General features: G+C 40.2%; 1 protein-coding gene across 1 annotated transcript in view; it reads right to left on the bottom strand.

The window, feature by feature from the left end:
* Nucleotides 1–4,875: 4,875 nt before the first annotated feature.
* The window catches only part of SLC28A3 (solute carrier family 28 member 3), a 38,450-nt gene continuing 28,061 nt past the window's right edge, over nucleotides 4,876–15,264 (bottom strand). Inside the window, exons 12-18 of the mRNA XM_057370037.1 lie at nucleotides 15,042–15,172; nucleotides 14,118–14,286; nucleotides 12,278–12,475; nucleotides 9,628–9,709; nucleotides 8,716–8,814; nucleotides 6,823–6,946; nucleotides 4,876–5,232 (exon numbers count right to left, since the gene is read on the bottom strand). Coding sequence (XP_057226020.1) covers nucleotides 5,130–5,232; nucleotides 6,823–6,946; nucleotides 8,716–8,814; nucleotides 9,628–9,709; nucleotides 12,278–12,475; nucleotides 14,118–14,286; nucleotides 15,042–15,172 — 906 coding nt within the window. The 3' untranslated portion in view covers nucleotides 4,876–5,129. The remainder of the gene's footprint in view (nucleotides 5,233–6,822; nucleotides 6,947–8,715; nucleotides 8,815–9,627; nucleotides 9,710–12,277; nucleotides 12,476–14,117; nucleotides 14,287–15,041; nucleotides 15,173–15,264) is intronic.

Below are 15,264 nucleotides of genomic sequence, written 5' to 3'. Positions count from 1 at the left end.
GCTCGGGGGAGCATAGAATTTAGAGAGAAAACAGTCTTGCTTTCAGTCAGCAGAGGATTAATTTTTTGCTGTAACCAGGAGAGGGTGTGGCCAGGATCTGGAGTTTATTCTATACCTCTTCATATTCTATACAACTTCATTATTCTGTTCTACCTCACATCACTGCTGGGGGATAGAGGAAGGGAATCTCCTCTGAGGTGAAAGTGTTCCTTCCAGTAGAGTCAGCATGGCAGAGAGTGGTGGGGTAATGCAAAATTTCCACCCAGAATGAAAAGTTGTGCAGTGCTGGTTTTGAGCCAGAAGCAGCAGTTGGGGTGGCATGGCTGCAGTCTTGTTGAGCTCTCTGGAAGCAGCAGTTGGGGTGGTGAGTTTGCAGTCTGGCTGGCCTCAGTGGTGAGAGCATTTTTACATGTGAATCTCTCTTTTGTGCATTTTTACTATTCATATTGCTGCTGTTACTGTTTTCTTATATCATTGCTGTTTCCAGTAAGTCATTCTTGTGCCTCCAGTTCTCCTCTCCAGCCACTCACAGGGGGAAGGGAGTGGAGAAGAAGCGAGCAAGTGGCAGACTGGTTTGCAGAGTCTCAGGGAGAGCACTACACTGGGGAATACCATTCCTAAACCATGACACACACTCAACTACAACAGCTCAAACTTGTTTGAAAGGATATTCCACGACATATGGTGTCATGATCAGTGTATAAACTGGSKGGAAGGCTGGCTGGGGGCCACCGCTTCAGGACTGAGCCAGCAAGAGTTGGTGGATGGAGAGCCAATGCCTTATGTATCACTTCATCTGTATATTCTATTATTAATATTATTATTGTCTCAAAACRTCTTTACCTTGTCCACAAATATTACTTTTTTTCTCTGAATCCTCTTCCCTGTCCCAGGTAGGAATGAGGAGTGAGCAAGTGACTGGACTGTGTTTAGCTGCCCACCAGTCAAATCACAACACATCATCAACAACCCACTTGTTTCCCAAAGATACAAAGTTGCAATGGCTGCTGATAAATAGAATTGGAAAAAGGTCATTTCTAAAATGTCCTTGTTTTTTCCATCTGCCTCTCATCTCAGCCCATTAAAATAGAAGTATTTTTGTTACCTGCCAGACGTGCCTAATTTACATATTCCAGTACTTTTCTAAATGGGGTCAAGAGAGAACTTTGTCTTTAAGAATAATTTTCATTGATTGTACATGTTCTGAGCATGATAAAGGCTATAGAGCAGATTTCCTGGAACTGTTGCACACAGAACTACGTAAAAGTTTTCCTGGAATTATTGCCAGTGACTTTTAGTGACTAACACCCTGCAAAAGCTACGGTACAGAGCTATTAGAGATGTACTGACATCCAGTGGGTAGCTTGTGAGGGTGAGAAATTGAGTCATGCCACTAATGCTTCATTCACTTGTCATCTTCATTAGTTCTAACCTATTGTGCACTGCCATGCCAGTAACTTCAAAGAAAGTAAACTCTCTTTTTTGTAAGATCTTTAAAACAGAACTTCATCTGTTATTTATGAATTTACATAATGTTCATTTATCTCTTTGAATCTATAGGTGTATMGTGTGTACTGGGTTTACATGGCCAGATTTTGGTAGTGGAGGGGGACTGGGTGTGGGGTACAGAGATGGTTTCTCTGAGAARTTGCTGGAARCTTCCTCCATGTCCAATGGAGCCAATGCCAGCCAATGGGCTTGCCACTGGCCAAAGCTGAGACCATCAATGACAGTGGTAGTGCCTCTTTGATAACTATTTAAGAAATGGGAAAACCCTGCTGCAAAAGGAGCAGCCAAAACAGAAGAGTGAGAATATGTGAAAGAAAGTGTTGTAGAAGACACCCAGGTCAGTGGAGAAGGAGGAGCAAGAAGTGCTCCAGGCACCAGAGGTGAAATTCCTCAGGTGAAGACCATGGTGAAGCAGCTGGGTCCTGCAACTCATGGAGATCCATGGGGATGCAGAGATCCACCTGCAGAACCCCACACTAGAGCAGGTGGATGCTCAAAGGAAGCTGTAATCCTGTGGGAAACTCATGGCGGAGCAGGGTCCTGGCAAGACCCGTGGCCCCACAGAAAGAAGAGCCAGTGCTGGAGCAGGATCCTGGTAGGATCTATGGCCTGGTACAGAGAGGAGCTCACACTGGAGCCAGTTTGCTGGCAGGACTTGTGACCCTGTGGGGCACCCACATTGGGGGTTACTGAAGCACTGCACCCCATGGTGGAAACATGCTAGAGCAGTTCGTGACAAACTGYAGCCCACGGAAGGACTTGCATTGGGGAAGCTTGTGAAGGACTGTCTGCCACAGGAGGGACCCCACAGTGACACRGGAGGAGTGTGAGGAGTCCTCTTACTGAGAAGGAAGGAGTGGCAGAGACAACATGTGATGAACTGGCCACAGCCCGAATTCCTCATCACTCTGGGCTGCTGGCTGGTTGGGATGGAGGCAGAGAAAATCGGGGGTAAAACTGCCCACAGGGCACAGAGAGGAGAGGTGGAAAGTATTTTTAAGATCTGGTTTTCTCTTTATCCTGCTCTGAATTGACTGCAATAAATTACATTAATTTTTCCCAAGCTGAGTCTGTTTTGTCTATGACAGCACTTGGTGAGTGATCTCTGTCCTTATCTCAAGGCATGAGCCTTTCACTGGATCTCCTCTCACCTGTACAGTAGAAGGGAATGGACACAGCAACTTTGGGGGCACCTGACATCTGTCCCACCACAAAGTCAACCTACTACATGTGCTAGCAAGCATTTAATAAACCAAATGTCTGTTTTGAGTTCTGTGATGCAGGTTTGCTGCCACTGGTACTGTCAGAAATGTGTTCCTGGGCACTGACAGTTCAGGGTCCAAGCTGCCAGGGTAACTCCAAGATGGTAAAATGCACTATTCCACTTTCGTGTTGAGAAAGATCCAAGGAGATCTACACTGAACTCCTAGCACCATCATAAGGATGGAGGGAAAACAGTCACCGGAACACATGGTGGTACTTGGTTGAAGTCCCTTCCTGCTTTCACTGCTCTTTTGGCTACATTTAGGATATAATGTTCTACACATATTGTCTTCTCATTATGTCATCAGCAAACTAGGTGGGCAATCCCTTTGAGCAGGTGCAGAGAAATCTCACAAATACTCTGCAAAAATTGCCTTCCATCTACAGAGGAGTCTGAAAAAAGAAACACAGAACATCTCTTCTGCAGACGGAAAGCCACTGCCTTCAGCTATATGATGCWTTTTTAGCAATTTATGCATGGTTGCATTTACTAGTCCAAGTACTTGTTTACCCAGCATACAATTGTGGAATTGAAAGAGCAGCCATTTCAAAAGACTGATATTAAATAGAGCATGGTAGGAAATAGCAAAGAGGGAAAGTGCCAGGGATAATTTGTAAACAGAGCACATAGGGTCTGTTCTTCTTGACAGTGAGAACCAATATTTCCGATTAATTTCCCTTGAAATAATATATTACTCTATTTCAGACCCTAAAATTACTTGAAATATAAACCCTGCTATAACCAGCATGCTGGATAAGAATTGTGGACCAAACCCATGCATTTTCTTTAGGATGGGTTCACATTAAACATATGTGCACTTGTCTGTCATAATCAGGGTTATCAACATCCTTTAAAAACACTGAAAATTGAAACATGCAGTTTCCGAAACCTAAGTGAATGAGGCGAAAGAAAAACACCTAACAACATGAAACCAATGATAAACATTGCAAGTAGTAACAATACTGACATTTATAACTTTGCAGAAAATTAAGTTAATAAACTGAGTTTTRCAGGAAACTAGCACTTTCACAGTAAGTTGAAATAAACACCCCCTGGAAATAGCTGTACTGGCAGCTGTCTAAGCTAATGAATCTGGATTTCCTGGAAAAGATTCTATGGTAATTAAGGGAAGTTTGAAAAGTTAGTAATTGCTTTATCTGAATAGACCATCTGCACAATTTTTGTTTGGAAAATGTGTCAGAATTTTCTGATGTTCTTGTACTTTAGTTCTTCTCTTTTTTTTTTCCCCCCAAGCCTTTAGCATTAACAACATCTTAGGATAGTAATAGGTATCGCTATCGTTCTCTCTTTCTCTCTCTGCAAAGAACTTCTCAGTTTTGGAGTCCATAAAAGTTCTGAAGATCAAAACTATAACAGACTTGAACCCTCTTCAAGAGGATCTTTTACAGGTCCCCTCTTCAAGAGGATCTTTTACAGGTCTCCTACATTATTCTTGCCTTCACAGAGAGTAGTCATGCTATGGACCTGATTTTACCTGCATTTGAAAATGTTCAAATGTGTATAAAAGTTCCTACTTGGTGACTCCAGGTCAATTTTCACAATAAAAAGATAGATTTAGAAGAATTAATACAGGAAACTTTAACTGTAGTCTGGATATTTCCATTCATGTGGAGTTACCTCCAAACAAGCACCAACTTCCTGCACTCTTCTTTGGGCAGGAGGACTGTGGCATAGAGTGGTTAGCTCCCAATTTGGGTGCTTCACTGGACAAGCTGGTGAGGTGTAAGCACGTTTTCAGCTTAGATCATGAGCAGCTATAGTTATAGCTATATAGGTAGGTATATATGTATGTATATGTCTGTATACAAGTAAATATATTATAGTTATCTCTATATATATACAGTTATCTCTGCAGAATGTGCGGATTTCTGAAAACAGTAATTTCTCTTCAYGCAGCAAACACTTCTTTGCTATCAAAAAGGGTAGAAATACCATTAGACRTGGATGGCAACTCTGAAAATTATTTCTAGTTCATAGCTTTCTCTAAGTGGCAGCTAAATCTTCTCAATCTGATTTTCTTTGTGCCTACAGCAATTTTATCTGGCAAATTGGTCAGTTTCAGGGTAGAAATGCAAGCAGAGGAATCAGGTTTAGAAATGTTCTACTATTCTGATTTTTAATGAAAGAATTCTACAGCAAGAGGTGTCTTCCCCCTATCCCAGTTTAATTTATGAGTAATTCCAGTCAAGTCAGAGAAATTGGGCTGGTATGAGATGAAAGATTGTATGAGGGAAATTCACACTCATGGTGGCAAAGGAAATTTTTTTATTTCCTTTCATCCAAGGAACACAGTTCTTATTTATGATCTATCCTCTCAAAAAAATTAAAACTTAACCTAAGTGCAATGAGAAGCAGGTTGACCCAGTATTTGGCAACACATTTTCCAGGAACTCAGGCTGTAGTTTCCTCCAGGAAAGACCTCCTCCAAATGACTTGTACTGGGGAAGGAAATAAGGCAGAAATTAGATAAAAGAACTTCKCACAGAATCACAGAATTTTGTCATGTGAATCTCTTTTCCTCTGCCATGTATGTATATTTACATATATACATGCACATAGGAATACACTTCCTCCAAAGCAACTTTAGATGTGTTAAAATTTTCATGAGAAATGAAACAGAGAGAAGACTTTCCAAACACCAGCCAAGTGCCACATTCAGATGTTCTCCCTTTTTATCAGGCTAACTCCTGGTTTTCTGTATAAAGTCCCCATGCCTATGGTATAGCTCCCTAGAYAACTGAAATTATTTCACTTCTCTATTCAAATTTTGAAGCATCTGCTCAACACTGATTCTGCTGAAAATAGAGCAAGTTCTTGTCCTTGTAGCAACCTGGTAGAGCTAAAATTAGTGTGATGAGCAAAAGTTGGAGTAATGAAAAGATAAGAACGACTGAATGTACCCAGAGATCATTTTTGCTGTGTAAGTTCTTCTATTTTCAATAGCAAGGAAAAAGGATGAATTAAGAGTATTTATTTCTAAAGCAATTAGTTGTGAAAATTAGAGGGAAAAAAAAAAGGCAGTACATTAGGACAAATTTGAAAAGTTCTTGCCATAACCTTAATACATAGACCTTTGGTTCTTTGTGAGATAGTGTTAAATACATCTGAATATATTCTTTATTTAATATGAGTATTTCTTTCTTCTTTGCCTTGGACAGAGAGTTATGAAATACAATTTATCTCAGAATACTTTTCAACTTTAAATGCAAGTTAAGATTTCAATGTAAACAGGCCTGATGACAAAACTATTATCTTCAGTCACCCTAAAAGACAGAAAAGGATGGAAAGGATCCTGACATTCCTTCAGCAATTGCTCTCCTCAAATACTATGTTAACATTATATTAGTCAAAATATTTGATTTATTTTTGTTAGCATTTGAGATAAACATGAGCTRTGCTACTTAAGTCTTTATGTAAAATTCTACCTTTCGTCTTTTGGGTTGCTCACACAGAATCACAGAATAGGCTGAGCTGGAAGGGACCCRCAAGGATCACCAAGTCTGATTTCCAGCTCTGTATAGGACACCCCAAGAGTCACACCCTGTGCTCAGCGTTCAAGAGCACTGTCCAAATGCTCTTGAACTCTGTCACGCTGGTGCTGTGACCCCTTCCCTAGGGAACCTGTTCCAGCACCCCACAATCCTCTGGGTGAAAAACCTTTTCCTGATTTCCAACCTAAACCTCCCCTGACACAACTTCAGGACATTCCCTCAGGTCCCATCATTGGTTGTCACAGATGAGAGATCAGTGCCTCTCTTTTCACAAGGAGATTTCAACAAAGATATTTTGAATTGTCTGTTGGTTCTGTATGTATTTGTCATGCAATAGAAAAATGCCTAAGAAGAGGAAAACATTGAAACAACAATAAAATACTTGTTTCTCTAAAAGATGCAAGTTCTGAAAGCAGGTGTCTGAGARAAAAAGTWAAATAAAAAGAAAAAAATAAGCCAAATTAAAAAAAAAAAGTTTTGAGAGAATATATGAACTTCCTAAATTATACTCTCAGAGGATAAAAAGTTCCTCAATACCTGGTGAAGAGACGTTGGCAGCATTTAACTAGCTCTGTGCTGTGGGCAGGGAAAYCTGTGAAGTTGGAAGCATTTCCTAATAAGACATGGCAAGGAACTTCCAGAACAGGCACAGTCAGCATTCCTGTGAAGTAAGTTACAATTTTCTTAATGAGTAATGAAGAGGAAGATAAGACTTGGGGATGTGACTCATGGGGGCATGATCAAATGAACCATCCTGGCTGACGCAAAATCACCACCTGAGGTGACTATGTAAAGGTAYAAGATCAAAATTCCTTGAACTGTGTGACTTTTGAAGAATCTGAACCATTTWAAAGAATTAAGGAGCAACTACAACAATTTATTTACTTTTAAAATTTAAAGTACAGCAACTTCTTACACTTAAATAATTTTTGTTTTCTATTTTTTTTGATGATACTAATACCTTTTAATGATGCTAAAAATAATGATGTAATACCTTTCTCACTGCTGGGTCAGTGCATATCCTTTAACTAAAATGGAGTTTTGCTACATTTATAGCAGTGCAAGTTAATACAGAACCTTTTACTTTGTTTTAAAKTGAGTTTGCTTTTCTAGATGTTCTCCAAAACTTCCTACAAATAGAAATGTGAGCACTATAGTAATGGAGACACAAAAWTATGAAAGTGATAACTCCTTCTGTATGTAGTGTTGTGGAAAYGGACACATTTTTAATATGTTCTTTTCTTAACTGGGGAAACAGAAATTGCTTGGCTTTTTTACTTTCTCCAGAGTATAAGGAAAGCATTTGCCATGGCAGAAGTGGGTGGAATGCAATTTTCTTTCCAAAGCAGATTCTATTATTTTGGAAAGATTTTCCCAGTGGCTGTTCACAATATTATTCTTAAGATCAGTATTTTGAAATGACACATTTTAGTACATCTTCCTGATTCCTCAGTTATGCAGAGTAGTGTCATGTATTAAAATATTATGGATAGCTGTGACCATAACTGATGTTATTTCATGTGTACAAGTTCTRTAGCCCTCAGAAAACAGTGTGGGTTTATCCTTAAAACATGCATGTTTCTGTTGCTATCATGAACACAAAAGCACAAAGAAGTTGTGGTAGAAATAGACATAGTGTTTATAGCTACATGAAGTACCAGGATCACTGTTGAAATATGCGTGGCTTAACCTCCRTAACACAATTTTGTATATCACATACTCAGGAATGAGAGATGGAAATGGGATTATTAAACACTGGGGATAAATTTTACCTATTGAAATGTAACTGGTTAATTAATTAATTAGTCTTTTGTACAATTAATACAATATTTTTAATTTACTCCCTAAAATGGCTGTTGCATTCTCATTTTCTCTCATTTTGAAAATAATGATCTGTTGTGGAGTCCCATTTTAGGACCATTTCACTAACCTAAGTGCTCTGTGAAAATAATATCCACTCAAAATCTCAATATAACATTAGAGTTGCTCACTCCTACTATTTTACATGCTTGTATTCCACTTTTCTCTTTTTTTTTCCAAAATTAGTTCTSTATTTCTGTATCTAGTGGTGCGGAGGAGGGACTGTAACTCATCTATAGCCTGCTTTTTTATGAGTCCTGTGTTGCACACAGAAAAAAACAAAAARAAACCCCAACAACCCCTTCCTGCCAAAGCAAAAACACAACAACCCACCAAAAAAAGAAAAAAAAAAGAAAAAGAAAAAGYATAATGGAAGAACTAAAATCTTTACATCTTTTCATATTCTAGTTTTCAGGAACTTCTTTTCTCATATCAACTTTTAATCCTACCAAGCCCAAAAATGCTTGTGGTTTGAGTGACAGGGGCAGCTCAGRTGGATATGTTGTGGTGATGGTGCACTGCCATGTGGTGGTCAGTCACTGCAGAGGACACCAAACTTGACCACTGTACCTGCAACACAGGCTGTCATGAAACAGGCTGCAGTTCCGGCAATCATTGCTCTCAAAGCTCCATCGGCTATTTCCTTCTTTTTTGAGGGAGCTATGCTTGCTAGGAAGAAAAATAAAGGGTATGTCAAACTGAAACACATATAAGGAAGATGAACCTGTCAGCTTTTGCCCCCACAAGAGCAATTTCCCACCCTTCAGTTTGAACTAAGAGAAACACGGAAGGAAAATGAGACATTTTTAGTGGGCTATTTGAAGGCCAATTGCCAGTGTTGGTTGTCACCGTTAAGAGGGTGGCTTGTGTACAAAATGATAACTTTTTGCTTTGGCAGTCTGCAGATAAGTGTTGACTCACTGTGCCCTTCAAAKGAGCCTAGCCTCATGGCTGGGTCTTGCTCCTCTATCCTGTCCCACTGCTGGCACTGCAGACCCCAGTGGGGCTTCGCAGTAAAGAGGGCTGCCAGCAATTCTGGCTGCCTGGTAAGGAGTTCAGATGGTTTTTCAATTCTTTTTTTTCTTAAAACTGTTTTTTTTTTCCCTTTCCCTATAAGCCTAGTGTATATATGTGATAAGTTTTAAAAGAAACAACCAACTACATATTTCTCCATGCTATGGAGATGATTTGCTCCTCCTCAAGCTTGTGGGTTGCAGTAGTTCAGGCTCATGCTTGAGGGCTAAGCAGGGAGGGCTGTCAGAAGGGCTTGGCTCCCTCCCCTATCCATAAGTACCTCTCCCAGAACCTCCACACAAAAGCCTGTCCCCCTCTGGTTGCCCCTCCATTCACGGTTGAGTGCTAGGCCTGGGCAAAGCAGCTGCTCAGGCCTAAGGTTGCTGAGCTTCACCCACAGCCTGTTCCTTTGCATGCTTTATTTGGGATTTGCTCGACAAACAAATTGTCTGTGAGAGGGGTTCTTACTCAGGGCTCCTATTACCAGTCCCAGGGAGCCAAAGTTGGCAAACCCACAAAGAGCATAGGTGGCGATGACTTCAGAGCGAACCTGAAAAGCAAATACACATCCTCTGAGTGGTGTGAAACAGCTCATTGTGATATAAACATCTGAAATCATGGCACTGTGGTTCAGAAATTCGAGGACTAAAATCACTCTGTTTTGCTTGGTTTCTGCCCAAGGTGTGTCTTTCAGAATGGTAGACTTATTCTCTTGTTGAAAGTCAGAGGCACTTATACTCACTGCATATGTGAGGACTCATAAACCATRTGATGATTTTATTTTTCATGTATATTGTTGTGCCTTGTTGGATTGAGTACTAGTAATTAAAGAAAAAAATATCTTACTAGTAGCAGTTGAGCTGCTGTTTTCTGGAAGATGAATCAGAGAGCTATAACTCAACTTGTTTTTCATAGCTGGATGCCTCTAAAAAACTCTGTTAAAACTTCCAGTTTAGTATGCAACCCTGACTTCCTTGTCCCTGAAGAAGCAGAGGACTCTATGTACAAAGCTGCTTTGTGCATGATCCACCCCGTGCAGAGAAGGCAAATGGGTCTCCTAGGAAGTGGGTACATTGATGTGTTAACAGGTGGAGAGGGACATTATGATTTTGGAATCCCCATTAACAGCTCATTTCCATACTGACTTCTGCCACCTTTTTTCCCTGGAGTAATACCAGCTAAGCCTGGATCTCAGAGGAGAGACAAGGCCGGCATTGCCTACACAGAGGGACTCCTCACAAAATGRCTTTAGGTGAAATCAGACTACAAACTTTGCAAACCCTAAGACAAACGTAGTTCAAGCGTTTTGAGAAAGGAGGCAACATATCTCAGCAAATGGATTTTTGTCCTCCTGGCAGCTCTAAATTCCTATTTACTGTGTTTTAGGCTCAAGTTAAAAATGAGTGAGTGTTCTAGCAGGTTTCCTGTTTATTCGATGTCTCTCTGTTTTAATTCCTCTTTTATGAACATCAATTTGTAGATACGTTCAAATCAATCTGCACAAATGCAGGAAAATGTTTTTCAAGTACCCACTCTACCAGCCTTTCCTAGAAAAAGCTSTGTGTACTGTGATTTCCCTGCTTTCATTTGCACTTTCCCAGCTCTGAAAACAGGAAGCCATGTAATTAATGACTCAGGTGAACACACTTGTTTGCTCAGTCTGAGTGAGTGTCTGTGTGTGGATATATTAGAGAGCTCTGAAGCTGAAGAGAAATTAAAAATGGAGGCCAAGCACACCCTCACCTGAACTGTAATTATAATGGTTACCAGCCAATTTTTACCAGTATTATGAATCAAAACTGTTTATGTATCTCAGAGCTTTTCACTGTGGAGGCTAATACAGCTCTTTATAGGACTAAAAGTGAATGTGAATGTTCCATATGACATCTTATGGGGGGAAAAAAAGAGAAAAACAAGGTGAAACAGAGTTCATAGAAACTGTGCTTTAAGCCTGAATTCCAGGCTAAAAAAACTTTATTCACTCATGTAGGAATTCAGYGTTACATTCACAAAGTAGAAGAAAGCACAGCTATAGCAGGTCACATCAAAGATCATTGTAGCCCAGGATTCTACTGCCAGGAATTTCAGGAACACTGGTAATGGATGCTCAGGCAAGGGTGCGCATATTTGATCAGGCCATCTGGCTTTGTATCTCCACATGTGAAATATGTTCTGTTAGTCAGGAATGCAAGTGGTCAAGAATGTAGTCTTCTTTTTTAACATATGAAGTATCCACAGCATCCCAACTGATCCAAACAAGCAAGTAAGAGCTGTACAAAACACTTTCTAGTTATGTTTCTCCACAGTGACAATTTGTCTCAATTTGAGGATGAAGTACCAATGCAGGTGTAAAATTGGGTATGATGCAGGTGTAAAGTTTTCGTTGCCTATGCTCAGGATGAATTCAGCATGTGCTGTGCATGTGAATGCCAGATGGTGGAGAAGTGGCGTCTGCAAAGGTCAGCTTTGATCAYTGCATGACCTTTGGCCCCCTGCACCCCTCTAGGATGCCCTTAGCACTGCCTTCCTCACGCTGTAGCATGAGTTACATGTCTGTTGGCTAGTCTGTGAATGAGAGGTGGAACAAGGCTGGAAATCTCAACTGAGACAGCCTGGTTGGAATATGTGTGACCAGGSAGGTGTATGCCATGTAATACATGTCTTTTATTACTGCCCTCTACAGAGGGAACAGCAGCCTACAGCAAAGGTGTGCCAGTAGTGCCATTTGCTGGAGTTTGATGGAAGCCTCTTTARTGCTCAGACAAACCTCTGAGGGCAGGAGGATACTCAAGCTCTTCCTTGGGATTTTCTTGGGAAAGTAGCTCATAGGGAGGTGCTAGCTAAGAATCAGGTAGGAAGAAACTTGCCTTGAGGACAGCCTCTGTCTTAAGCCCAAAATTGTGCCCTTATGTTTCAAAGTTTGTTCAAAATAGCTAGGATAAATACAATCATGGCAGCCTCACAGAGCAATGCTGCACTTTCATAATTGAACTCTGTCACTCAAAGACACACTTAAGAGTAATATGCAACCATTTTATGTTTGCATTAAAAAATAAGTTGAGTTTCAACACTGAAGTATCACATCAAATAAATCTGTAGAACAGAAAATACTACTTACTGTCATATACTGTTTCACACCATTAATGTACATGCTTCCACCCTTTTCTCGGTTTTGAATCAGTTTTGAAAGGCGCTCATAAGCCAAAAATTCATTGAAGAAAGTTTTGTAACCTAGTAGTCCAGCAACAATAAAACTGTCTTCCCAATCTACTCCCATCATGAAGGAGAATGGCATGAAGACATGAGCACAAATGTTCTGCAGAATGTAAAAGACAGAGCAGGTCAAAAGATACAGTTGGCCAAAGAACAATGACATACAGTAAGTTTTTTTAAACTTAAAATAAGGATGGTTTATTTCAGCAGAGGAAAATCAGCTTTGAATTTTTGCTGCCCTTTTCTCTCCACTTCTGGGAGAGTTTTAATAGTAAGGCATGCTTCAGTAATTTTGAAAACACAGATTTTAAAAAACAGATTCTATATATAACAACATTTTTTTGTATGTCCCTAATTTTATATCTAAAATCAAATAAAGTTTCCTGTGCCTTTCCCTCCCTCAATAATGGCTTCTAATTAGGTATGTTGTTAGAAGAAAAGAAGGAAGATTGAACTATAAGAGTTGATAAGATGACTGAGAAGACTAATTCTTCTGCTGATTAAATCAAATGTGTTAATGAACATGCTTAATTACCAAGTTATTGGACTTCAACTGGTGTAAACAAAAGAGTTGTCTCTGCATGCAAGCTGTGCATCTGGCACAATTACAGCTGAACCTATTTTTTCCTGGTATTATAAGTTTCATTCAAATTTAAGAAGAAATCCCATATCACAGTATGGCTTATTTTTAAGAGAGGAAATAGCTCCAGCCATGAAAAGGTTCGATCAGATTGTCCTTAGGGAATGTAACTGAGGTCTTTGCTATTATTACTATTCCTGGCTGGTTTCTCTGCTTAGTTTCACCCCCAAGGGAAGGATGGCTGCATGCATGGTGCCAGTCCATGTGTCTCAATTTCTTGTGGACTATCTATCTGTCCAAATCTTACACCACCCAGCAGTTATTAAAATACCAGCCCTTGCATGAGTGTGCCTGAAGCATGCACACTTTTGCCTTTCCTCAGCTGTGGATGTCTTGGGTGCAGTGGGGTATCTGTGAAAGCTCTACAGAGTATTAACTTAGCATTGCTGAAGACACATCAGTTATGAATGTCTGTTCACTTCTGTAGCACCTTTAACACAACTTATATCCAGGTTTCACACAGTGCTTTTATTTGGGTCTTGCATAACAAAAAGCCCCAAACCTTGAAACAAGGTGGTTACATTGGCTCAAAAATGATATATGGACCTAGGTGCAAGCAGAAGTTCTGTTTGAAACCCATTTGCTCAACTGAGTGATCTGGGTACAGTTTTACATTGTAATTGTCCTGAGAATGAAGTGGTTTTAAATAAGTCTGGCTTCAGACAAGTCCAGYTTTGCTGCACTGTCCCCAGCTAAGTGAACCTAGTGAGGATTAACGATTTGATGGGAGTCTCTGGAAATAAAGCCACTTTAATGCTGAGCTGAAGGAGATGTTAATAGCTTGCCAAGTGTGTAACTGACAGATCTGCTGCCCTGACACATCAGGAGGCAGATGGTAGCATACTCTGTGTAAACTTACTCTGAAGGCTAGCAATAACACCACACAGGAAAACTATACGTGGACTAACAGATACAGAAACACTTACATGGCAGAAATTTGACTGCTCAGAAATTTTTCAGAACATTCAAATAAAATATGGGTTTGGATCACATTAAAACACAAAACAGCAAGAACAAAAATAACTACAAATAAACCAAGCACTTAAATTTGTGGAAGACAAATTATGCATGTATGTAAGCTGCATGAAGAACTGGGAGACYATACCTCAAAGCTCAACTGTGGATAGTCAAACAAGCTGCCCAGCCAAGAAAGGGCTGAGTCAAKGAAGCTCAGCAGGGCAAGGAAGGAGATCAGATTCACGGCGATRTTTGCTACCAGTCTGATGGAGGTAGACGCACCCTGACTGGCTGCTTCCAGCAGGTTCTTCGATTCACTTTGCCAATGAAGAGAAAACCAGAGYGTGAACATTTTAAAATTCAAAAATAACAGAACTAAAAAGTACACGCACTTGATTAGAAGTGGAGTATTGAAGCTGTTCACTCAGAGAAAATAATGAAGAGGAATGATGAGGTAAAGTTGGCTTTTCCAGTCAGTCCCCATGGCAGACACCTGAAGTGTATGCTTGTGGTGCCCTGAGGATGAATTCTGATACATTTAGATGGCAAGGTAAAGGTCAAGTCTCAACACTGSAGCACTGTTAGAATTAGGGAGAGATCACTGCTCTCCTTCCATGCAGCCCTTGCAGAAATGCCTGGGCCATTTAGGAACAGCTCCTTATAAGACTTATTGCTTTGTCTATCATTCTCCAGAGAAGTCTCCCTGTAGATGGGCAACAAGTTTGCTTCTGTTGTTAATGGCTCTGCCTTTGCTTTTACATGTTTACATTTGCAGATTCATTACAGGAAAAARACAGCAACATTACTAATGGGAAAGCCTCCTGGCAGGTCACCTCAGGCAGGCATTTCCCTCTTTCTTTGGAGAGTTTACAGTTTGGCCCAGGTCCTTGGCATATGTTAGATTGCAACTGGGCACACTCATCTAAAATCAACCATTTGCAGTATATTAGTCTGCAACTGATTGCTCACACACCTCCTATGTAGTCCCCTTAAAATATATATGTGAAGAGTTATTTTTCCATATCTCATTTTTTGCAGCAGTATTAAATAAACAGTAAATAGAACAGCTTGCCTTTTTGCCATTTGTAGGCCATTCCTCAGAGTTATCAAAGGCTTTTCAGTTTCAGGCCAGAATAATTTGGAGGCAGCTAATGATGCTGGTGCTGACATGACAGAAGCAGTCAGTAGGTGGGAGGAGGAAACCTAGAATTCCAGGAGATAGAAAATACACTGTGRTAACTGTATAATGCACAAACATGGTGGAAAGCAATTATATTTGTTAGTTGTTTGGATTA

Source organism: Malurus melanocephalus, unplaced genomic scaffold, assembly GCF_030028575.1.
Source record: "Malurus melanocephalus ecotype Western Australia unplaced genomic scaffold, MMel_1.1 scaffold_117, whole genome shotgun sequence".
NCBI classification, from domain to species: domain Eukaryota; kingdom Metazoa; phylum Chordata; class Aves; order Passeriformes; family Maluridae; genus Malurus; species Malurus melanocephalus.
This window is presented reverse-complemented; position numbering and strand designations above follow the sequence as displayed.